The sequence below is a fragment of the Hakea prostrata genome, chromosome 9, assembly GCF_041222555.1.
Source record: "Hakea prostrata isolate BN-2017 chromosome 9, UWA_Hpros_2, whole genome shotgun sequence".
Classification (NCBI taxonomy): Eukaryota; Viridiplantae; Streptophyta; class Magnoliopsida; order Proteales; family Proteaceae; genus Hakea; species Hakea prostrata.
This window is the reverse complement of record NC_142608.1, coordinates 60,312,036-60,335,746: the sequence shown is the minus strand read 5'-3', so window position 1 is coordinate 60,335,746 and position 23,711 is coordinate 60,312,036. Positions and strand designations below refer to the sequence as shown.

General features: G+C 37.7%; 2 protein-coding genes across 2 annotated transcripts; one reads left to right on the top strand and one right to left on the bottom strand.

The window, feature by feature from the left end:
- Positions 1-1,757: 1,757 nt before the first annotated feature.
- Positions 1,758-22,165, bottom strand: LOC149005915 (Cysteine proteinases superfamily protein). Its single transcript, XM_089136054.1, has 10 exons — positions 20,813-22,165; positions 19,592-19,788; positions 14,892-14,965; positions 14,295-14,349; positions 14,111-14,185; positions 8,532-8,605; positions 8,342-8,390; positions 6,171-6,255; positions 2,761-2,817; positions 1,758-2,601 (listed from the first exon to the last, which is right to left on the bottom strand). Exons 2-10 carry the CDS (start codon positions 19,754-19,756, stop codon positions 2,558-2,560), a joined length of 678 nt encoding a protein of 225 aa, XP_088992180.1. The 5' UTR covers positions 19,757-19,788; positions 20,813-22,165; the 3' UTR covers positions 1,758-2,557.
- LOC149005916 (transcription initiation factor TFIID subunit 8-like) lies at positions 21,337-22,110 on the top strand. The gene has a single exon (XM_089136008.1). It carries the CDS (start codon positions 21,337-21,339, stop codon positions 22,108-22,110), a length of 774 nt encoding a protein of 257 aa, XP_088992134.1.
- Positions 22,166-23,711: the final 1,546 nt, after the last annotated feature.

The window sequence follows — 23,711 nt, the reverse complement described above, 5'->3', positions numbered from 1 at the left end:
TGATTAATAAAGATCTAATATTCTTAATCTAAAAACTTGAGTTGGGAGAAAAATGAAACCAAAAAATGAGGCTTACCTACCAAACTTAAAGTGTTCATGTACCTTCTTTACTCATTGAAATTTCTCTTTTATAAGATGTTTGATGGATCAATTACGTTTCTTCAAAGTCCCAAACTAAAGGTGGCGAGTCTTTAGAGATGACCCATTTTCCTTTTCAGGTTGGTTTGCATGCTGACATGATTATTTATTGGTAAGGTTGCAAGAATCAATGAACATGGAGGGACTGAAACCAACCAATTAAGCATTCTTAGAGGTGCTCTCTTGACTTGGAGACATGATTTATTAGAATTAAATTTGATATATGAAAAAGGAGAGGTTGTGTTCCTCACTCCTTAAAAAATTATATACATATATGATGATCACACCTAACATGCCAACTAGAAGATGTGCGACCAATATTGAGATGGAATCTAATTCCTTAGCTTGTTAGAAATAAACTTTAGGGTCTCAGAAATTTTAGAATGAAGAAGCATTCTAGGGTTAGGTTTTATGTGTGTTAATGAAAGAATTAAGCTTTTCATTTGGAGAAATAATAGAAAATTTCAAGGTTTTCATATAGCAATCATATATAATTTCAATTTTCAATTTATAAAGATTTTGAGATTAAAGAGTGGTTTAGAGGTCATGGGTGTCAGCTAATTTAGTTAAAGTAAATTAATATTTTATGAAGATAAATATACATTGATTAAAAGAAATTTGAGTCTTACTCTTCATAAGAAACTCTGAGTTTGAAGTTTTTCATACATCCATCATATTAGTCCTCAATTTTGAATTTAAAAAAAAAAGGTTTTGAAATTCAATCTGGTGTAGATGTTGTTGTCCAATCGATTTTTAAGTAAATCAATTAATAAGGAGATTGAATATTGATTGAGAAAAACAAATTTTTATTTCTAAAATCTAAGCGTAAAATGTGGGTTAGAAATATACTATGGTTTTGATGTCTTAGAACTTGATAATCCCTTGAAGCAAAAGCATCAATAAAGAAAGTTTAAATTCTTGGACCCTTTTAATCTCCCAAAAAAAAAATCAATTTCTCATCACCTGCCAACCATTTTTCGCCTAAAAAATTATTCACTTAATATTTCAAACAAACTAATTTGTTTGATTTTTTTTTTCATGATATAAATCTAAATTCAAATTTTAAACTACAAACACAGAATCAAAGCATAACGTAGAAGTCAAAGCATTAATTTTTAAAGAAGATTAAGACTATCAAACCGATTCTGAACTAAATCCAAAGGACAAAGACTTCATATAAAGAAAACAAACTCAAATTCCATAAATCTTCTCAGATATTCTGGTTTTGGAACTGTATGTGAACCACGTTAATATATATATATTTTTTTCTTTTCTGAAAATGTGAAATAGATAAAGTCAAAGTCAATTTTGGCAATGGAGACTTTAGTTTCTTTTGACCAAACAATAAGATGATCAATTTTTCTTCATTCACAATGATGAAGTTCTAGAGCTATCTTACTTACCTCATATCACCTATGGCTTACGTTTTCATGAACATTCCTTCTCAGTTAAGGGTCAACTTTGTATTTCAAAATCCAGTTGGTGAAGAATTTGCAGAGGCTTTCGCTTTGGATTGACTCAGCTATCTATTGACTTGAGAAAACATTTTCAAGAAGTACTTCAGAAATGATTCTTCAAAACCCATCTTCCATAATGCTATAATTATGTTTCTAACAAGGTGTCTATGAGGAAGATTATGGTATTAAGACTTGCTCATCAGAAACCCAGAATTTTAATGTTCCTTAATCAATAAAAAAGAAGCAACCCAGATTAGAGGTAGCTTCAACAAGGATGCTTTGAGTCTTCTTCATAGTTGGTTGGACTACATGAATTTTCTCTCAAAATTTTGAATTCAAACATTTTTACCTCCAAACTTATGATTGATTGGAAACTCTCCAACCCACTCCCAACGGCGGGATCTGTTCTAATCTCAGTTGGGTCTGAAACCTAACTCTTCTTTAGGCTTTACTTTTGAGAAAATTTCCAGACAAAGTAACCAACCCTGGGGACAGGTTTCAGGTTTCAGGTTTCATTGTATACAACTGGAATGAATGTCAAAGATTAAATCCGAAACAAAACAACCCCACCCAAAAAAATTCCAATCCCATCATTTCACACTTGCACAACTTAAAAGGGTTAGGATATTCAAGATTCATTGCTTCCATAAAGTAAGGGATTCTAGCAAATCACACGGAAAGGAAAGGAAAGTCATTCTCCAGTAAAGTTCTTATAATTCAAAACTACTGTACAACATGAGTTGGAATATCATCTTTTCCTTTTCTTTCCTTATCTGCTCCAGCCCTACAACTTCATATTTCAAACTAGAGGACCACAACTTTGATGAATATAAAGAAGAGAGAAATTGGAGAATTTAAGCATACAAGGTAGTATTGGATCACTTTGCCATCACCATTGAACAGTCTCATGGTAACCAACATACAGTGGCAATATATGTATATGTACAAGAAGATTAAGGGCTCTAGAAGAGCCAATGCTTTTTTTTGGGTGCTCTGGTTGGAACATCTGCAAAATCAGAAAGCAATGGTTCAGTGTCATTGGAATACATGGATGTAAATCAGAGAAAAACAGGTGGCACAGCAATGATAAAAACATTTGAGATATGCACAGACGAAGAAGCAACAACCATCATGTGATAGTAGTCACTTAAACACATGCCACTACCTCCAGCAGTATACAAAGAGTTGTAGTGAACTTCACTCCAAAAGCTAAGCCAAAGCTCTGCAATAATGAAGATAAATAAATTATCCAAAGGAACCATCCAAGAAACTGGTCAACCAAAAAAAGTGTTAGCCTAACCATAAGAATCCTATGATGCACTTTAATTGTCTATTTTTGTCACTTCATGATCTGCCAAGCCCACAGGTAGAACTTAATGATCCACTCTGGATCAATGTCATCCTGCTTGTCGAAAGACCATCACTTTTTGTATGCTAGCTTCAGCATGGTTGCAGCTCATCCTGATAGGGATCTGACCACCATGATGCAGATTCCTCACTGAAATAGGCTTGTTTTACTAGGAATGGGTCTATGATTGGTTCTATATATGTTAGGGCTTTGATCGCATGGATTTCAATGTATTAAGTCCCCTTTTTGGACCTAAAGTATAGGTAATAGGGGAGGCATGCAAGATTAGATGTTTTATTTCCATACATAATTTTATTTTGGTGCTTCTGTTATTAAATTCACCCTGTTCAACGGTGGTTCAACTGAAGTTATTTTGGTAGTTTTTCTTTCAAGTGTTTAGTCTGGCTGGAATGGAATCTGTTTTATAATCAATTTATTTTAGTATTTTTGCTCTTGAATTCAGCCAGTTTAACCACTGGTTAAAATGAAGGGCTTTACATAGTTTTCCTTTGAAGTGTTTGGCTAGGCTAGGTATTAAGGTCTAGTTCAGTTCACCACTCAGTCTAGGTAACCTAGAGAAGGCCATTTCCCTTTTTATGTAGGGGTTGCAGAATCCCTGTGAAAGGGGTTTGGCTGGAATTTTTCCGGTACCGGCTGCAGACCCAACGCACCAAACCTCCTCCTTTACACGGGCAAAGGACAGGCAGCAAACGCCGGCGGAGTTTTTTATGCAAGGTTTATAAAATTGGAAGGGGCAAAAGTTGAACCAAAATATTGATATTAATGACGAATCTTTTTCATTCTCTTCTTCTTCTTTGAGGAGGATGTCTGGCATTTGATAAAGGCCGATGGGGCTGTTGTATGCCCAGATTTAAACCTTCTGGTGAGAATCCCAGGTAGTTTGGTTTCGCCACTTTGCTTTCCTCAAAGATAAGAAAGAGTTACATGTCTTTTTCCTGTCCCTAAGTTAATTTATTTGAGGAAATTTCTTTGCATTGTCAAACAGTAAAAACAACTACTTTAAGGATGAACACAGTGCTGAAGGCTTCCGTATAAGTGGAATTGGTTGGTTTTTTTTTTTTTTTGTTTTTTTTTTTTTTTTTTGGGGGGGGGGGGGGGGGTGTTCCTACGCAGTCTTACCCCTACAATTTTTGCTGAGAGCTTGGTCTGACACACCATTGCATCGTTGCCCGACCTTCAATAAAAATTACCATACGTATCACCAGAAAATGCGAAACAACTTAGAATGCATACCAGACACTGCCTCAATTTCCCAATATTCTCCTGGTTTCCTAATATGAGTTCTTTCCCCAGCCCTAACCTATTTTAATTTCCTATGGTTTTTGAGATGCCTGGTTTTCTGGCTGCAAAAGGAAGAGCTTTAAGGCGTTCTCCTAGTCACTGGATAAGATTTCTCTCCCCATCCCTAATCTAATATATTCAGGTTCCCCTTGTTCTCATGATTTACTCATATGATGTATTATCCCCTTACTCCCATAGCATGAGAATTCACCACGATTCTAACTTCTAAGACAACAAAATGTCCTGTGAGTTAAAATCTCAGGAAGTTTCCAAATATCTCAGTAATATCTCGGCATTCTTACTGTGACTTCACGCTTCTCACTGAAATCTAGCTTTAATTTCAACCAAAAGAAAAACGGGCACAACACCTCAGCAAAATCTCAGTCTAACTAGGGACTCAAGTGAATGAGGGCCAGAAAGCCAAGATCCTTGCATGAATAGCAGCGAGACAGACTAGGTTTAAGAAGTTCATTCCAGGACTACGTCAAGCTTCTGTTTAGGGCTAAAACAAAATTCTGATTCTGAAATTGAACTCTCAACAAAGTCCTCTGTTTCTGGTTTCAAAAACTGGGCAAACAATTAGATTCTCTATTTCTGACTTGTTTGTATAACAGATTGCGGACTAGAACTCCTCAATTCAGGAATTAGTGTGAGGGTTTACAAGAGACACTAATGAGGCTCTATTTAAGGTTTTTAGGGTTTCTCAGGTGAAGTGTAACTGGGACTGGTTTACTTGGATGGGGTGTAAAGAGACTAACTTAGGGTTACAGGTCCAAGGTTAAACTAATTATTTGTGGAACTATAGTTCTGAAGATCTAGGGTTTTGGATCACAATTTCAGTATTAAGACCATAGGTTTAGAGACAGAATTTCAGGCAGCAAGTATTTAGGGTTTTAAAGGAGTGAACAGGGCTGATGCTGGGATCGAGTGTTAGCAGCTGTAGAGGGTTTATGAACCTCCAAGGGGAAGGGTTTTAATGGAGGGTTCAAGAATTATGAATTCTAGGGTTTATTGAGAAAAGGAGGACTGAATAGGGTAGGTTTTGCTGAAACAACAATGTCAAAGAGGGGAAAGGTGAATGGAACAAGGCTGACTTGACTATGTTCGGTAATAGGTGAGATGGAGTAGTGGAGGCAGGTTGCAAGCACTGCCAAAGGAGGGAACCTTCAGTTTGAAAACCTAGACTGCTTGCTTAATCACTTGGAGATACCTTACCACTGATGAGAAGCTCAAGTAACACTTTCCTCTTAGTCTACAAGCCTGCAACACACTTCTCTATTGATTGTATTCTGAATTTAAGGTCTGTTACCTGCACAGGCCTTCTATTTATAGCATTTGTACTGACTTTCCTCGTTGTACTCAACATAAACTCTTAACTTGAATTCAAATAGGATCACTAACCTAAAGGCAAAAGGACTCCTTATCAGGTATGTTTAATTACTAATAGATCTGACATAACCTAGGCTGACTAACCAATATTTAAAGACAGATGAAAACCCTAATGAAATTCTAATTACAGGTACGCAGTATGCCCCTGCTGGTGTCAAGTAGGTCTTCCACATTTAACAAACAACCACTGATGTATTGAGGGGGGGTCCTAGGCTGCTGGGAAGCAAACCTAGGGCTTCCTTCGGGCCTCCTTTGGGCCTTGGGAATCCTTTTGGGGGAGGTCCTGGGACCTACATCAATGAAACTGAGTTCTTGAAAGATACATCCTTCATAACCTAAATTCCATAACATCCTAACCCTATGCTAGCCATTGTTGCCCCCGTTTAGCCTTGAAACTGGTCTTTTTGAGTTGGCGACATGGGCCTCAAGATAGAGATCTTGAACCATGCTCACAACCATATGATGATATCATAGCAAATATGAAACCCAAAGCAGAAAGGAAAACAACTTACGGGAACAAAATTTATACACTTTACCTCTAGTGGGAGCTTTGTCCTTGGGAACAATTTCAATGTAACAAGAGTCTCTAAAAGAAGTTAGTAAACAAATTTTGGCCTCAAACTGCAAAAAAGTAAACTAGGTCAGACAGGGGAAAAAAAGTCAAGGTTAATCAAAATATAAAATGTAAACATAAAATAGACAAAAGGAAATATGCAATGCATGAAAAAGATGAATCCTGGCACTTTCTGGTAATAATTCTAATGAACCATATTAACCATAATAAATTGAAACCCAAGAACAAAAAAGACTTGCACATAGAGCCCATGCACCATTGAGGGAGAAGATATGTCAGTAAACTCCTTTGATGCACTTCCTAGGAGTCAAACACTTGAATTCAGCCTCCTTTGCTGATACCATATTCTCTACCTTTTCAGCTAGAAGCTGTGACTGTTTGCAAAAGGCACCTTTAACCTATACATCAACTATTCACTACTACTTCACCTAAAAGCTCAAATTATTAGGAAAGGGCAGTATAAATGCATAAATCAACACTCCCCCACCCATGCAAACCAAGATTTCATGGTCCTTTCATGTAGAGCTTATACAGCATTTCCTTCAGGAAACACCAAGTGAGAAGAAACTTCTTCTGATGCACTTCCCAGGTACTGAATACTTAGCCTCCTTTTTCTGATAGTATAATCACTATTGTTTCACCAAAATGGTTGAGTACAAGGTAAGGGCAGCGAAAATGTATGCATAAACAAAGACCACTTCTAAGTACACCCAGTCTCATCACAAGTAACACGAGCTCCTCTTTTATTATCTCAGATTTGAAACTCACAAAGAAAAAAAAGAAAAAAGCAGGACAAAATTATTGATAGATAAAGACTGGAAAACAAAAATCAGCTTAAGGTAATCCACATTTCTGAAGAAACTGAAATAATCATTCAAAAACACAATTGATAAACAGAACAATCTCCAAGATTCATGCTTTTGTGAGGAGAATCAACGTTGAGAATTGAGATGATGAAGGACCATCTAGAACAGTTCCTCATTTTGGTACTCTACGGCTTACCGCTTATAGATGTCTCTAAAACTACCACCAAACAAGTTGTTTGCCCAGGATGTCAAATGATACCATGATAGCTCTCAGAAAATGATAATGGTGCATCACGTCAAGTTCCTACAGCAGGATGTGAGAAGGGCCTGAAGATTTATTATCTCATTGACTAGATTCAACAGAATTCATGCCTAAAATCTTCTATAGAAGATTAAGAAGCACGAGCTCATCCTCACTAAATATACTGATTAACTTCATCATAGTGAGATGATGTGTCAATCGAGGTTCATCAAGTGACTTGCCTGTGTAGTTCTAGATTGGAAAGGATCCACCTAGGGGCTAATACCTAGGATCTAGGATGAACTGGTAAGCTTGGGTAGGTCAAAATTAGGGTTACGGTTTGGTAGAACCAAGAGTTTGATGATAGGGTTAGGTTCTAGGAGCCTATCAAGGAAGTATGCTGTTTCATTGATGGCAGGTTATTGCTGAATTTTAAGAAACAGAAAATTAGGTTTGATTTCCAGGTTTTGGAAATAGAAACTTGGGGAATCTAGGGTTTTGAATAACCAGAACTCAACAAAATTTGAATAGTATTGTTAGAAGGATATGGAGGTAATTAGTCAGATTTGTTGAGGATTCTGATGGTTGGTTGGTTGGTTTGGACAATGGAAATTCTAGGGTTTCCTAGGCTGTGAAGAACCTAAATCACAGTTTTCAAGGGTCTAAGCGGGAAAATTTGAGGCTTCAAGTAGGTTCGAGTTACCAACTAGAGCATGAGAGTATTTAACCAAAATATGGACCATGTGTGATGGTGGGAAGACTCACATTTCATTTTTTTTCTCCAAGAAAATACTTCTCAATTAATGGGGTATACATCTTAGTTACAAAGTGGGTGACAATGATGCATATATAGTCAAAAAGTGGGTGGCAACAGAGTACATGTAGTCATAAAGTGGGTGGTAGAGTGGCCATTTTTTTTCTCATACTATAGATGAGGCAACCAATTTTCCTCAATGCGAGCTTCAGTGACAGAGTGCTTTTAACCTCCCCTCTTCACCTATCTTTGTCCTTCACTCTTCCAGAAATTACCTATTGCTGACACGTATTAAAGATAATTAACAACATATATGCAAAACATCTTCTTACCCGATCTGCAGCCGCTTGTAGGGTAACATGATCTCCCCATTCGCCAGATCTAGAATCAGAAAACAATTTTTGCAAGAAAGTCCCAGCAAGAAATAAAGATAATTATTCACACACCCAATAGAAGAAATGGAAAATGTTCTTTGAAATTCTACAGGAGGAAAATTGATACATAGAATCCTGAATGTCAAACCTTTTCATCTTCTTCAGGTATTGTTTGTACTTCATCGGCACATATCCTTCATACAGCTTCTTAAAACGTTTTAGCTGGAGTAGGGAAATTTGTCAGGAAATAACATAATAGAATGAAAACTATAAAAAAAAACTATCTGGCAGGTGTGAGAACCAATTGGGCATCACAACTCCGAAGAGTGATGGACAAAAACAGGGGTAAAAATTGCTACAGAAATAGCTCATCTGCTCATGTGGAATATGAAGAATAGAAATCAGATCTCTCCTGTTTTCCACACAGCATTTTAAAGCAAAAGCTCACTGGACTGAAACTGAAATTGCCTCCCTAATCACCTTAGCAGAAGTACTAAAAATGAGAGAAAAAAAATCCTCTACCTAATAAAAGAATAAACTAATCAAAATAAAGAACATTGGTGGAAAATAGACAATATAAACACAAGTATAAGCCTATCTGGGTCTTGCTCATGTGTGCTCACCTCGTTTAGTTGCAACTAATAATCTAATACAGCTCACTTTGGTTTGGAAAGGGAGAGAAGTGCCAGAGTTCATTGGCATGTCAAGATTGAATTAACAAGAACCAATTGACCATCATACAAAAAGAAAGAATGTGATAACACAATTCAAACAAAATTACAGAGAAAACATAGGAACAAATGCTAACAAATATAGCCAAAGCAGCCTAAATGAAAAACCACAATATGCAGGAGTGGAAATAAAAAGAGGTAAAGAACTTTGCGAGACGAATCAGCGTAAACGAAGTGGGCTATACAAACCAAAAGAGGTAGATGAAACCCTACAAGATAACCATAACAGGAAGGACAACTGGGAAGAGGGGTCACCATCCTCCCAGCTCATCAAACACTGAACCCAAAGAATTGCTTACGTATACCATGGCACCCTTCATTTCCTCAAGTAGTTACAAGAATTCAGCCATATCCCTACTAAATGGTCAGCTCCTCAAAGAATTACACAAGCCTATAAGATGCCATTGCATACTTTTCAGATGCGAGAAGGCATCAGACTCTAATTCCATTAGCTACAGTTACACTAAGATAATTATGCCAGTTGTAATCTCATCATAAACAAAGTGGCCCTTTTTCATTATTTGCAAGTTGAACCATTCACTAGTTCTCTGGTTCTCAACTTGGTATAAGAACCCAAAAAACCTAAGCATGTTTTTTCCTTCCTTTTTTTTCCTTTTTTCTCTCTCCCTCCCTCCCTCTCTTCCTCTGCACCACCAGCAAGGTTCTCCAACTGCCACAGGAGCTCCATAGCATGTGGCAGAGTAACAATGCAACCATGTCTCACTAACCTAACCACCATGCCTCCTCCCATCGATCATTGATCACTGCTGCTGTCTCTGTTGTCCTTCTCCACTGTGATCTCCAGTCATTATGCTGCCTTATGTCCCTGTGTCTCACAGCTTGACCTCTATGTCATTGCATAGAAGCCACTGCTTCCTGCCACAACCTCATCTTGTTGCTGTACAGACCAACCTTCTCATTATTGTTGCGCCTCCCACCACAACTTGATTCTCAAGGTATTCTCTCCCAAACAGTCAAACCTCTTGTGTTCAGACTCCACAAGAAAATGGCATTTCAGAATGGAGAAACCAACCCCTTCTTAACATTAAGGGTGCAGTTGGTAAGGCTTCTGTTTAGAAACACATGTTTTTGAGCTGAAATTTTTTTTTTCCCAGGTTCTGTGCATAAAAAATAAAAATAAAATAAAAAACAATTTGAAAATGATGTTTATGTTCCAAGAGGTAGAAGTGGATGAAGGGTTATAGGCATTTTCTCTTCTCTCTTATTCATTTGAGCCTCTGGAAAAAAAATTGTCAGGAACAATTACTTTATTTGGAGTCAGCCCTTTTAGACCCCCCCCCCCCACCACCAAAAAAATAAAAAAAAAAAATAAAAACATTTGGAAGTTGGTGTTTCTGGCACAAAGGGCAGCCAGTTTATTTCAAAAGCACATAGAAACACATCAATAGGCCAAAACAAAAGACCCTTTTATTCCCCCCACAGGACCCTCCCTTAGCTCTTCCCTCCCTCCCTCAGGCAACTGGTTGTGTTTGCTTTGCACAAAATTATTTCGTTTTCACCCCAAGTCGGATCCTTGGGCTTTTTGTTGTGTTAAAAGGGAAGAATCCGCTTTACATGAATCTGAACCTATTTATGCCCCCCTCTGCAATGGAAGAGCCTAGAGGAAAAGCTTCCCTTGGTTACCGACACTGTTCAACTTCAAGAGGAGCACATAGACCATGGCAAGGGGAGATTTTTATTCCTCCATCAGTTCAGCAGCTTCAGCCTACACAGGGTGTCACTTACACTTACACTTAGTCATGGCATCTAGGCAAAAAGGTACCCATGGGGTAGCAGAAAATTTGTGGAAGCCCAAACAAGGTGCCCAAGCATTGCCTAGACAACACTTGGGCACCTAGACACAGCCAAAGAGCTGGAGGCCTAAGCAACGCCTTGACAACTATGCTTACTCTCAAACACAATCCAAGAAAAAGGATCTTATTGGCAACCAACCCCATTCCTTTGCATCAGATTTGTTGCCTCCACCATCAGGTAATACCTCTCCCATACCTGATTAAGTTCCTATTTGCTTTGGATTACAACCTTTCTATCACTACTCGAAAAGGGGTATACTTTGAACTCAACACCCTACCTTCCATTTTGTTTCTTCTGAATCTTTATCTACTTCTATCATGTGAGTGTGTTTCCACGTCTTTTGCATCATTCCACGGGATTTGGAAAACATTATTACAGATCCGAATTGGAAGGCTGCCATGCTAGAGGAAATGCAGGCATTGAAAAAGAATGTATCCGGGAACTTGTCCATCATCCTGAAAGGAAAAAAAACTAATAGGGTGCAAATGTGTGTTTACTTCTAAACAAACGGAAGAAACTATCAAGTATACAAGGCAAGCTTAACAGCCAAGTGATTCACCAAAATTTGCAGTATCAACAGCCAAAGAATCTTTGTTCCAGTTGCTCAGATGAACTATGTCAGTGCTTTTACTATCTTGAGCCGCTAGCCTTGGATGGAATCTCTGACAGATGGACATTAAGAATGCGCTGACATTGAAGAAGAAACTTACATTGACATGCCTACTGGTTTTGCTTCTGCAAGTAAGAAAATCCTTGTATGGCCTTAAGCACTTCAAAAGCCTGGTTCAGCCACCTCTTGGAGGCCATGCAGTAAATTCAGGTACCAACATAGCCAAGCTAATGAAAACTTATTAGTCGAATGCAAAGACAATCAGACTGCTTCCATCATCATTTGATCAGGTCTATGTGCTCTAGTATCAGTAAACTGTACCATATAGATTCCCTTTATGGTGGTCAATACTTTTATCTTGATATAGGATCCACCATAATGCAGCTGTTCATTGTACTCTTCCATCTGATATGATCCTTAAAGGGCTGAACTCTTTAGTACTTCAATGATATTTTATTCCTGATTTTTCTCAATCTGAGAACAGATTCGTTGCTTTGTACAATGACCCAAAACAAAATCCAGTTTTAAAATCTCATGGCAGTACAACTTTTCTGGTATAACAGTCAAGAGTATGTGAATATAGTGTTTTTTAGGAGGTTACATATCTTCTCTCATCTTTAGTAGGCAGCAGGTCAAAGTACCAACACCACAAAATCCCCAATAAGTTCTTCAACCAGGGAATGTTTTCCAAGGAGTGAGGAGGAGTGAGAAGGAACCATCTAGTTAGGTTTTCATTCTTATTTTTATTTTGGAATTTTGTTTTACACTAGTTAGGGAGTACTCAAATTACAGAATGAGGCGATACACTGACAAGTGTTTCTTTGTGGGCATAACACAAAATTGATATCAGTGTTTCACAAATGAGGATGGATCTCGGTGCAATGATAAGGTTGCTCCATTGCAGCCTAGTCGTAACAGGTTCGTGAGGAAACAGTCTCTCCACAGAGAGAAGGTAACGCTAAATACATCACGGCCATTCCATGACCCTGCGGTGGTGGAAGCTTGTGATAATGAGGACATTATGGTTTCATTGAACTATCAAAGCAATGGTACAATTCATACTGTCTACACCCTTTATGGTCCTAATTCATTTTGACCATGCAATACAAAATATAGAATGCTACAATGAGGACATTCACATCAAGAACGAGGATCAAGGCCACAGTGCTTCAAATGCCAGAAGAGATTCTTGATATTGGCAAAAGCTTAAGGGAAGTAATGAAAATCCTATTGATGGGAAATTCTGAAAATTATGAAGAAAATGGACAACATAGAAAAAGAATTCTGTGACAAATTAGTTCCCAGAAGCCATTCCTGGAATCCCCACTCATAAACTAAGACTTTTCCATACTTAAGCATGCAATATTTTAAAAGAAGCCATCCCACATCCAGATACTCTCCAAATAAAGACTAAATAATTAATACATACTGTCAATCATGATAATATCTTACTAGTACATTTTTTTCACTGTTAAGTAAAATTGAAATGAACACGAATAAATGAAAGGTTAAGAAAATTATCACTAATAACGATCTCAACAACAACAGCCATGAAGAGACCTCCAGGTCAATCTACAACTCAACCACGTAATTCAATATAATCGATCTAGTTGAGGAAAGACATCATTTTTCTCCTCTCCTATAAATTTTTTTTGTAAGTTTCAAACACGACTTATGCAGGTGAAGACACCAAATCTAGTTAATCAGCCTTGGAAGTTAAGTCCCACTGGGTTATTTGGACCATGGGCATATATATGTGCTTAACTAATGTCATGTGCCAAAACAATAAGCCCAAGTATTAGGGGTCAAAGTTATATACGGGATGAGGCACTAATTTTTAAATTTTATTTCAAGTTATTTAGAGATTTCCAGCAGCAATAGATTGAGTTACGTATTACGTGGATCTGAGGTGCACAGTTATGACTATCGTACATTTCCTGTTCTGCCAATCTTTAATCCTGTAAGTCTCTACTTCAACCAGTTTTGCTAACCTCTCAAGCCTACAAATGCTCCCTTATTAGTACCAGTTTCAGGTTTTCATCAAACTGACTCTTCTGTTTGTCCTGATATTTCATCCAACCACCACCCTCATCATTCCCTGCTAGACTGTATCCACAGACCTAGAGTCCAAAGCCCCAAACATTGATATCTTGCCAACATACTCTGCTCTGGCTGAAACCCTTTCCGTATCCAATCATACCTGTTTCTCAAACAGCTCTTCTCTCCGTCATTAACCACCATTAGACCAACCAATACCTTCATTAGATCAAAGTTTCATCCTTCAAGAGCCCTAATCGACCTTAGCTCTGCCTTGCTTCAGTAAACCCTGGTTTTCTGCATACATTTCCAGTTCAGCATTTACACTTTATTTTCCTTTGGCCAACCTCTGTTCCAGATACTGAAGAACACTAAACCAATAAACTAGTCAGACCTCTTTTTCTATCAGCACACTTTAAGCCTAAAATGCCACCTAGGAGTAGGTTTCCTGGAAGCCCACCAGCAATGATAAGCCAAAACATAATAAGTTAAGAACTGAGATGTGTGAGTGAGGGGGGAGAAAGAGGAACTCACCTGTCTCACCACCTCTTTTCTGACATGTTTGTGATAATCAGGATTCCGGAACAACTGATCTGCTAAGGCTCTAAACTGTGTCGAAAATGGCAAAGGAATATAGTGTAAGTTGATAAGAAACTAGCACATGAATAACTACTACAGATTTAACAGGTAAACGGAAAGGAGACCACTCATGCCAAACCTGACAATTTCCATCTCCTTCCATTTGAAGCTCTTGCAACCCATAGGTAGACAAGCTGCAAGATAACCAAAGATTACAAAGCAATATAAACACCATCAATACAGTGAAATCTGAATTACCAAATTAACATCACAACAAAAAAATTATGTCTGTTGATACTCCTGACTGCTCCCAGAAGTATACTTTGTTGTACCAATATCAGTACACAAAGTTAGATACATAACATATATGTTTGGTTACGAAAGCAATATAACCCCCATCAATACAGCGAAATCTGAATTACCAAATTAACATCACAACAAGAAAATTATGTCTGTTGATACTCCTGACTGCTCCCAGAAGTATACTTTGTTGTACCAATGTCAGTACACAAAGTTAGACATATAACATATATCATTTTTTGGACTAATACTAGAAAGGAAGAAAAACAGAGAAACTTGTCCTCATGCTTGACAGACAACAATCAACATCACAAAAACATATCAGCAAAACCAGTCAGCAATGAATGAAGGAAAGCCTGACAAGGTCATCTCACAACTTGCATCAAAAGAACTAATAAGAATTTCTGTACACAGTTCAGCTATAAAAAGTCACCACCTCTGTGACAGTCTTTCATGATCCAAAGTTGCATCGTTGACATCAGGAATTTCCTTGTTAACACAAGGAGTGTGCTGAAAACAGAAACAATCAATAAAATAGATTCAATGCATTGGTGACAGCTATCTTAGTAATGGAAATATTAGACAAATCAGACAATTAGCTTCTCTACAATATTCGTAAAACTACAATAATTATCAGTATCAGACAAGAAACTAAACATCTAAAGAAGTACTAAATAGACAGTTAGCAGAAAACAAACTACTTGCATGACAATCACCACTGGCTAGCTATGTGTAAGCGCCAAATCTCTCTATTATGCTGTACATTTTATGTGGCTTCTGAATCAAGCTTACATAATCCAAAAACATGGACTTAATTATTTCTTTTAAAATGAGAAATTCATTTTACTATGCTTCTTTTCTTTTTGAATCATTGCTGCTGGTAAAGATAGCTTTGATATGATTAAATATTTTGAGAAATACCTATGGCTATTGAAAATTGACAATAAATAAACTTCCATGGCAAACATAGGATTCATTTATTCAACTTTCTTTCTTTCCTTTTTTCCCTTTTTTTTTCTTCTTTTTTTTTTTTTTTTTTTTTTTTTTTTTTGGGGGGGGGGGGCACAGAATAGTTAACTAGAGTACTTAATAATAGTTAGCACACACACAAACAGAATCTTCTTCAATACAAACACATACATGTGCAGCTCAGATGAATGGAGCATATGATCAAAGCTACATGTGAACCCACAGAACTAAAACTCTGCAAATAATCTCACAAAATTACTAATTTCTAATAATTCGTCGTCACACCATTGAAGAATCTCGAAACACGATGCAACTTAATACTGTTTTTTCTAGGACCCCCCCCCCCCCTCTTTGTCCTTTTAGAATTTGAACTTTTTAACCATTTTATTGGATACCAGAATAAAGGCTGTTATTTTGTCTATGATAGTTATCTTAGGTAAATAAAATTCAAATACAAATCCACTTACTTCAATGAATTTTGGCATAAATAAGTGTTTGTACAAAATTATTCCAGCCAATCTCCACATAAATATGCTATATATCAGTAATCATGTCAAAACACCGTTTATTGGCCTCAAAATCATCTCCTCCTCAAGTTGGCTAGGAAGCAATTGCACATTACTACAAGGAAAAGACCAGTTTCAAGCAGATTGCAGTCGGGATGGTCAAAGCCCAAATCCTAGAACCATGCTTTCTGCAAAAGCAGAAGTAAGACTACCGACTGGTATGTACCTATCCAACTCTATTTGCATTGAGTAGTTATTTTACATTTAGATAATTATTGTAATTAATTGTTGTGTTAATTATATTTTATCTATTTAGTTATTAGTTTAATTCTATAACTCCATATTGGGTACGTTACATTGAGTAGTTTTAGGTGGAAATGATAGTAAATAGGGGAGTAGTGGAGGATGAGTGTAACTGCAGCATTAAAGGATAAAATTCCTTGAATTGAGAACAAAAATATGGAAAAGAATATTAACAAATCCAGCCGTTGACTAGGGAGGAAGTGGTTTTCTCAATAGAACCACAAATCATCTATTTTCTCTCCTATTTCTTCTCTTTCCTTGTTTCCTCCCATTCTTTTTCAATTTCCTTCTATTTTAATTTTAAAGATATCTTTGCGCATAGCATTTGGTCTCAGTATCTAGGTCAATTCAGCGACTATGGATTTGAAGACGTAGATTATTGAGGTCATGCAATCAATTATTCGAAATATAATGGCAATCTCCAATGAAATGGTTGAAATTTGTCAAGATGTTCAATAGGATTTGGCCGAATTGAGGATAGCGATGAAAAGATAAGCGCATTGCCAAGTTCACGAAATCATAAACGAACAAATAGAAGAGCACGAGGAAGAAGGGGAAACCATAAAGGTATATTCAATACAGCTGCCAAAGAAGAAAAAGACAAATAAGAAGAAGATGGTGAAGAAGCAAATGAGCAAAAAGATGGCAAAGAAGAAAGTTGTTAAGAAGAAGCTGATGACGAGGAAGAAGAAAATGAATCCAAGGGAGTACCTTATGTACCATCCAGGAAGTTTTAAGCATTACAGATCAAGTATCGTCTCTATGATAGGGTCCGCGTATTACGAAATGTTTGCTCCGCTAACTAAATTTTTTCCTACTATGAATTGGGATCCAAGGGGACTTACTTATTTCGACTTCACGGTCCTCGAGACCGACAACTTTATTTTGCGATGACTAGGCATTGTCTTAATCCTATTTTATCAATTTAGTTATTGGGTTTAACTCTATAATTATATATAAGGAAAGTTAGAGTGAGTAGTTGAAGATGAATATGAGAGAGAATAGGAATGGAGGATGGGTGTACCTGCAACATTATAGGATAAATATCCTTGAATTGAGAAAATATGGAAAAGAATATTATCAAATCTACTCATTGAGTAGGTAGACAATAGTTTCCTTGATAGATTCACAAGTCAAAGAGGTTCTCTCCTATTTCTTCCATTTCCCTACTCTCGCTCATTCCTTTTTTATTTCCTTTTATTTTAATTTAAAGAAATTTTCAAAGACACCCCTAAATAAATAGCAAAAGGCACATATACCCCAAAAATAAGTCAAATTGGGAAAGACACCCCAAAATGTCTCTTACTTTTGCACAATGGTACACTCTGTTAGCAAACTCCATTAGGTCGTGGTTAGATAATTTCATAAAACCTGAGTTGCCTTTAATGTCTTGTGACTTTACAGTATTGCCCTTAACCCCTTGCCTTCAATTTTTTCTAACCTTACGATGTTGCACTTAGTAAAATAAAATCTTAAATTTCATCATGAGTTCATTTCTTCTTCCTCCATTCCTAAGTGATGGTCACCAAATTAATTCAATAAATCCCAGTTTTCTTTTCTTCTTTGGAGATCCACAGCCCAATAGGCATTACAGCCATGCACCTCAAGATCTGAAAGAATATCCTGGAGTTTTTAGTGGGAAATTCACCTCCTCTTTTGACAAGGACCCCCACCCAAATTGGAGAGGGTCATGCCACACAACTCCTGTGGGCCTTGGTCATCATCGAAGATATCTTTGAGAAAGGGGCAAAGCAACTCGAGCAAACAAGAGCTGTTAGCAACGCAGAATAAGCGGAGGAGAGGTCTTATGGAGGGGAATCAAAGGAAGACTCTGACTATCCAAAATCTCGGTAAATTGTGGCTGGGATTTAATTAGTTTTCTATCTAATTCCATTTGCACAAACATATTTCTAATTATACGATTGACTGGAGGCACTGTCCAATCATGAAGACATGAACCAAATGTTTGGTTATATTTGCTTATACTCTCCACTAACATGAAGTCGCATTTATTGCCTTGCAGGTTCCCCTTGATTCATCATCAATGGATGTTGCTGTGTTTATTCTTTGACTCATGGGACTACCTTCCCAAGTTACCTACAAATGAGGGACGGAGGTCGTGGAGTGGTCCCCCTCTATTTAACTTCCCAGTGGTGTAACTTCAAATCAGAGAAATGGAAGAGGAGAAATGAGAGATGGAAGATCGTACGTTTTAATGGGGAAGAAAAGAGATAAAGGGTATATTGGTCTTAAAGAATAGGGTATAACTGTAGCTTTCATTTTTAGTACACAAATACTGCTAAGGATATATTTGTCCTTTCCTCTAATCAATTAACCATTCTAACGGAAAAGGCAGGGCTTGCCAATTTGGCATACATGTGGGGTGGCTGCTTTTTGCTATTTATTTTACACTATCTCTGAAATTTTCCCTAATTTTGAAGATTTGTGCGCACACAATAGCCTCATGCACCAGGTATGCCCTTCATTGTAGAGAAAGGGCCTTTTCCAATAGTATGATGGACAAATCTAGGACTATTTGAGATGAAGAATAGTTTTCTTCTACTGCTGCTATTTTGCTACAGCTTACATTCTTGGCTTTATATTGGAATTTGTTGCTATGGTTTAGTTCTTCAACAGGGAAGTTTCATGTGGTTAGAGAATCTGTCTTTCTTCAATACTTATCAGTTGACATGCTTTTTAGATATTAGATTAGATGATATTTGATATCTGTCTACGAAAATGTTTTGAATCTCTCTTCTTCAATTGCATTAATAAGTGGCATATTATTTTTTATAAGAAAGAACAGATGCTTTATAGTATAGTTCAGGTAGTCACTCCAGTTTGACACTTATATATCTGTTCTCTCAGATGAAGACAAGAGTTCTCCAGTGTTTTTTGTGAACTTTCATTATATATTTGTTTATTTGGAAGATCTTCTACAGGGTTACTTACAGAGTTGTGTTATTCTACAGGTAAGTCGAATTCCCAAATCTCTAGTAATTCCAAGCAGTTTCAATTAGTTTTAGGAAGTCAAGGTAACTACACAGTACACTCAAGCAGCAAGATGTGATGGTGTTTGTAGGACCGCAAATTATGAACTCATAGCATTTTCTTCTTCTTTTTAATTTTAATATTTAGAAAAACAGTTGGTACTCACCTATACTGTAGGAAATGGTTTTGGAATCGATCCAGCATATTATTCTAGGTTTTCTTTACCTGCACATATGTTTTTCCACTCGAGGAATCCCAGGCATAAAGTAGCCAACCAAAGGAAGTCGGAAGCAACTCATGTTGCCACCACCACCCTAGAATTATACATGTAAATGAAAAAGTACTGTGTTTGACAGTGGGGTTTTACCGGGATGGAATCCAAATGAGAGAGCCTCTTCCCTAGCCTGCCATCTTCTCTTGCATTTTCTTCAGATAAGATACTCGCAATGATTCCATCATCTTCTGTATCTGGTACACTGCTACTTACACTGGAACTAGAACTCCCGCATGCAAAAGCATGGTTTTCATTCATACTAACTTAATGGGAGCATCTAGCTAATATCACTGTCAACAAGAAAATGCAACAAAAATCATCACAAATAGAAAATCCCCCCGCTTTACAAATAATAAGAACCACACAGTTCCAAAATGAATTCATCAACTACAAACTACAAGCCAGCAATAGAGACACTTCTCTACAATTTGAGAAAGGAGGGGCCAGACAAGGAATCTTAAGTGTAGCATAGAGTCTAACTATAAGTCTCCGTATGATCACCCATTGACGATGTGATCACAATTTTTCAGCAGGTGACCCTCCCACCACTGAGTAATAAGAAAAGTATCTACCCTCCCAGCCTAGTGAATCAAACTTTCAAAACTTCTCTTTTTCTTTTTGGGTAACCGAACTGTCAAATCTTCAACAGCTGGTGTCAAAATAGAAAACTGCCCAAGAATGGGAATATGGGATACACAGAGCTCAGCTACTGTAGACTAGGTACCAAAGAGTGACCACACTCTTGAGGTTTGCCTATCTGGAGGGCAGCTTGGCTTGTCTTTATTTCTGTCAATAAGTGAAAAGGATTTCCTATGGGAAGAGAATTTGGAAAACCCTTTGCCAAAGCATCCTAGGTCACAATTTATTAATGAATAAATGGATCTTTAAAGACTGTAAACATAAACATAGACTCATAAGTAAAACTTGCTCTCTCAATAATTAGAAGTCCAACACAGGAACAAAAAAGTCAAATATGGAACCTTCAGAAGTTAATACAGGAAAAGAATTATCAAAAACAAAAACCTACCAATTGCTATTGGATGTCAGAATGGGCTCATAAATTAATGAAGAACAAGAACATAGAGAAAGAAGAAAAAAAAATTAGTTAAAACCAAAAAAGAGCAATAATTTCTTTGTTGCAGGCTTGAAGCAGAGAAGTTATGACGTTCAAAATCACCAGAGGAAGTATAAGCAGACAAATTCAAAAGCGTTAAACTCCAACTTAGTTCTTCTATTCAACCAAACAAAGATACCCACCAATCAAAAACCATCCAAAACAAAGCCCAGAAAATGGATTCGCTAAACACACAGTACCTTGAAAGCCAGAAACAGAATCCCAATTTACGTATCCCTATCAAAAATCTGAACAGATCGTCTGAATTGAAGAAAGCCCAGAATCAAATGATGTACACAAGAAGAAGAATTTAGGTTTTCTTTAATACGATTGCTTGAGGAAGCTTCCACTGTAGGTCATCTCTGCAACAAGAAATGTAAACATACAGACACACACCGAAATTGACCGTACTCGTAGCTCTTTCTAGTTACGCCACGTCACTTTTAGATGTACAAGGCTATACTCGTAATTAAGAGATATTGAAGGATGTATTTGTAAATTCGGGACGAGTACAGAAAACGTAATGCACCTTGATCAAAAACCGCTAATTTAGAATCTTTGTTTTGCTTATAAAATATTCTGATCCACCGAGTGGTATACATAGATAACGAAATCAGAAACGATTCTCAAGTAATGGTCTCGAGTGTTCGGTTAGGGTTTTAGGGGGAATTATTTTGTCTTCCTCCATGAAATTTTCACAACGATTCTTCTTCAGATCCTCGCCATGAACGAAAATAATGGAGAAATCAACAGTCCGTCACTCTTCAGGGAGGCCATATCAAAGGTTGCCGTCGCTCAGATTTGCCAATCTATTGGTTTCTCCGGTTCTCAACACTCTGCCCTAGAAGCTCTCTCAAATATCGCAACCAGGTACATGCGAGCCCTAGGGAAATCCGCCTCATCAAACGCCGGCTTCTTCGGTAGAACTGAATGCAATCTCTTCGATGTGATTCATGCGATCGAGGAAATGAACTCAGTTCATGGCTTTCGTGGCGCTTCGGACATTAACAGACCCATCTTAGATTCTACAGTTATTGGGGATATCATGAGTTTCGTGAGTTGTGTCGATGAAATCCCTTTCGCAAAGCCAATCCCTCGCTGCAATACTGGGAAAAGATCACGTCTTTCATTACCTTTGAGTAAACCCAGAAAGGTTAATGGTCAAAACAGTGACTTTTCTCACATTCCACCATGGTTGCCAGCGTTTCCTGATCCGAGTACGTACAAGAAGATTGAAATTAGGGTTCAAAGCGAAGTGGGAAGAGATGGCAATGAAGAAAAGAACGATTCCAGAACTAATCGAGTTGTTGATGTTAAGCGGTGCAATATAGAGGAGAAGAGGAGGGTTTTGCCGGCGGTGAGGCCGAAGGTGAGATTCAAGATGGAATCAGGGGTCGGATTTGGTGTGAAAGTTAAGTTGGTGAATGATTCTTGCAGGAGACAGCGTGACGTAGAAGACTGTAATGGCACGGTTGACCGTGCAAGATCAGGGCAGTAGAATTCACGAGCTTGAAGAGGAAAGAAAATGGAAAATATCTGGATTTTCAGAGGCTTTCCCCTAAGATTTAAGTCAAAATTAAGGAAATTATTAATGTATATAATCTGGAAATATACGTCGATTCCTAGGGTCGAGCGCGAGTCTCTTTGCTGAAACAAATAGTGGCAACCGGATGGACTATCTCTATGAATGGAGTCGAGTTTTTTCTTTTGTTTATTATTTATGTCGACTTTTTATGTGTTACCACTTACAAGTATTCTATGGATTTCTGCATCTCAAGAGAAATCCAAAGCATAGCTTCTCAGACTTGAAATTCCTAGTCTTTTGTTATTCGGGGGTTTACCTAGTCTTTTTTTATTCGTGAGGCAAGGTGGGGTGGAGCGAAGTGAAGGTGTAGAAAGACGAAGGTTTGAACTCAATACCTATTATGTTCATTATGGTTCAAGCCACTGAACAGGGCAAATCGTTTGAATCAAACCAAACACATAAATCTGGTCTCATATTAAACACTTCTCGAAGGGGATGTCTACTGAGAAGTGGATATTGTGGTGATATCTAGCTGTCATCGTGTGACTTTCCAACGAAAGTAGCGCTGATAGGAGATTTGGCGTATCTTTATCCAGACGTCAATTACAGCATTAAATGCAATGGAGATCATTAAATGTTCATTATTGATAGTGAAGCTTCTCATTCGTCCAAGACTAGTCTCGAGTGCTATGTCTCTACGTTTTGTCTCCCCAACTGGAGATTGACGTCACATCAAGGACAACTTGATGCTGACCACTTGGTTCAACGATGAAATCTCCAGCTATCCAGCAGAATAAGCGATTAGCTTGTTGAGCAAGTTTCCCCGAGAATCCCTATCCACCCTTCGTTCTAGTATGTGGGCATGTAGGGTTATGAAGCGTCTACTATCACTTGAGGTATGGATCAGCTCTACATATCATCACTATGCGTGGGTGAGGGTAAGATTTGAATCTCCAGCCATTACTCTCCTACAATTACTTCAAAGAAAAAAAAATTATCCTCTCCATCTTCTTGAGCATTTACTCTTTAAGGCGGAGACCATAGATTCCTCACGTTAATTGACTTAATCATTGGAGGTGGCTTCCCGTCCGCAGATGCGGCCCACTCTCACTCTCGTTTTGTCTTCAGGAGGTCTAGACCAAAGACGAACCAGTAGGCTCTAACACTCTTTTGAAACAACAATGAACTTACCACCCTTACTCATAATGTCCTTGGTCACACGAGATAATTTGATCTACTTTATGTTTTGCAAATGTGTATTTAGCATGGTGGTAGCAATCTTTCACTATGAATACTTAAAAACAAGGTCTCATGTTTAAATCTCCATTTTTCTCTACACCTCTTACGCCCCTCCCCCCTCATCCTCCTTCCTTCCTTATCCCTATAAGCCCCTGTTTTTGTGATTGGTATTAAAAACCCTCGCACATTGGAAAAATGCTCATCAAAATAGAAAAAGGTTACTAGTTCACTAAAAAAAAAAAAAGGGAACACGGACCCCCGAGGGGCAGCACAGCCAAAAGCGCAAGGCACCCTGGGTCAACAAAGAAAAAAGGACAAGCCAAGGACGAAAAACC

What these genes read in the sequence shown, in the direction of transcription:
- LOC149005915 (XM_089136054.1), bottom strand. Translation starts at nt 19,756, where the DNA reads ATGAATGAAAACCATGCTTTTGCATGCGGGAGTTCTAGTTCCAGTGTA. An exon ending in AAGGAGATGGAAATTGTCAG is followed by an intron (nt 14,186 to 14,294) that starts GTTTGGCATGAG and finishes TTTTCGACACAG; the next exon opens with TTTAGAGCCTTAGCAGATCA. An exon ending in GAAAAGAGGTGGTGAGACAG is followed by an intron (nt 8,606 to 14,110) that starts GTGAGTTCCTCT and finishes TCCCTACTCCAG; the next exon opens with CTAAAACGTTTTAAGAAGCT.
- LOC149005916 (XM_089136008.1), top strand. Translation starts at nt 21,337, where the DNA reads ATGAACGAAAATAATGGAGAAATCAACAGTCCGTCACTCTTCAGGGAG.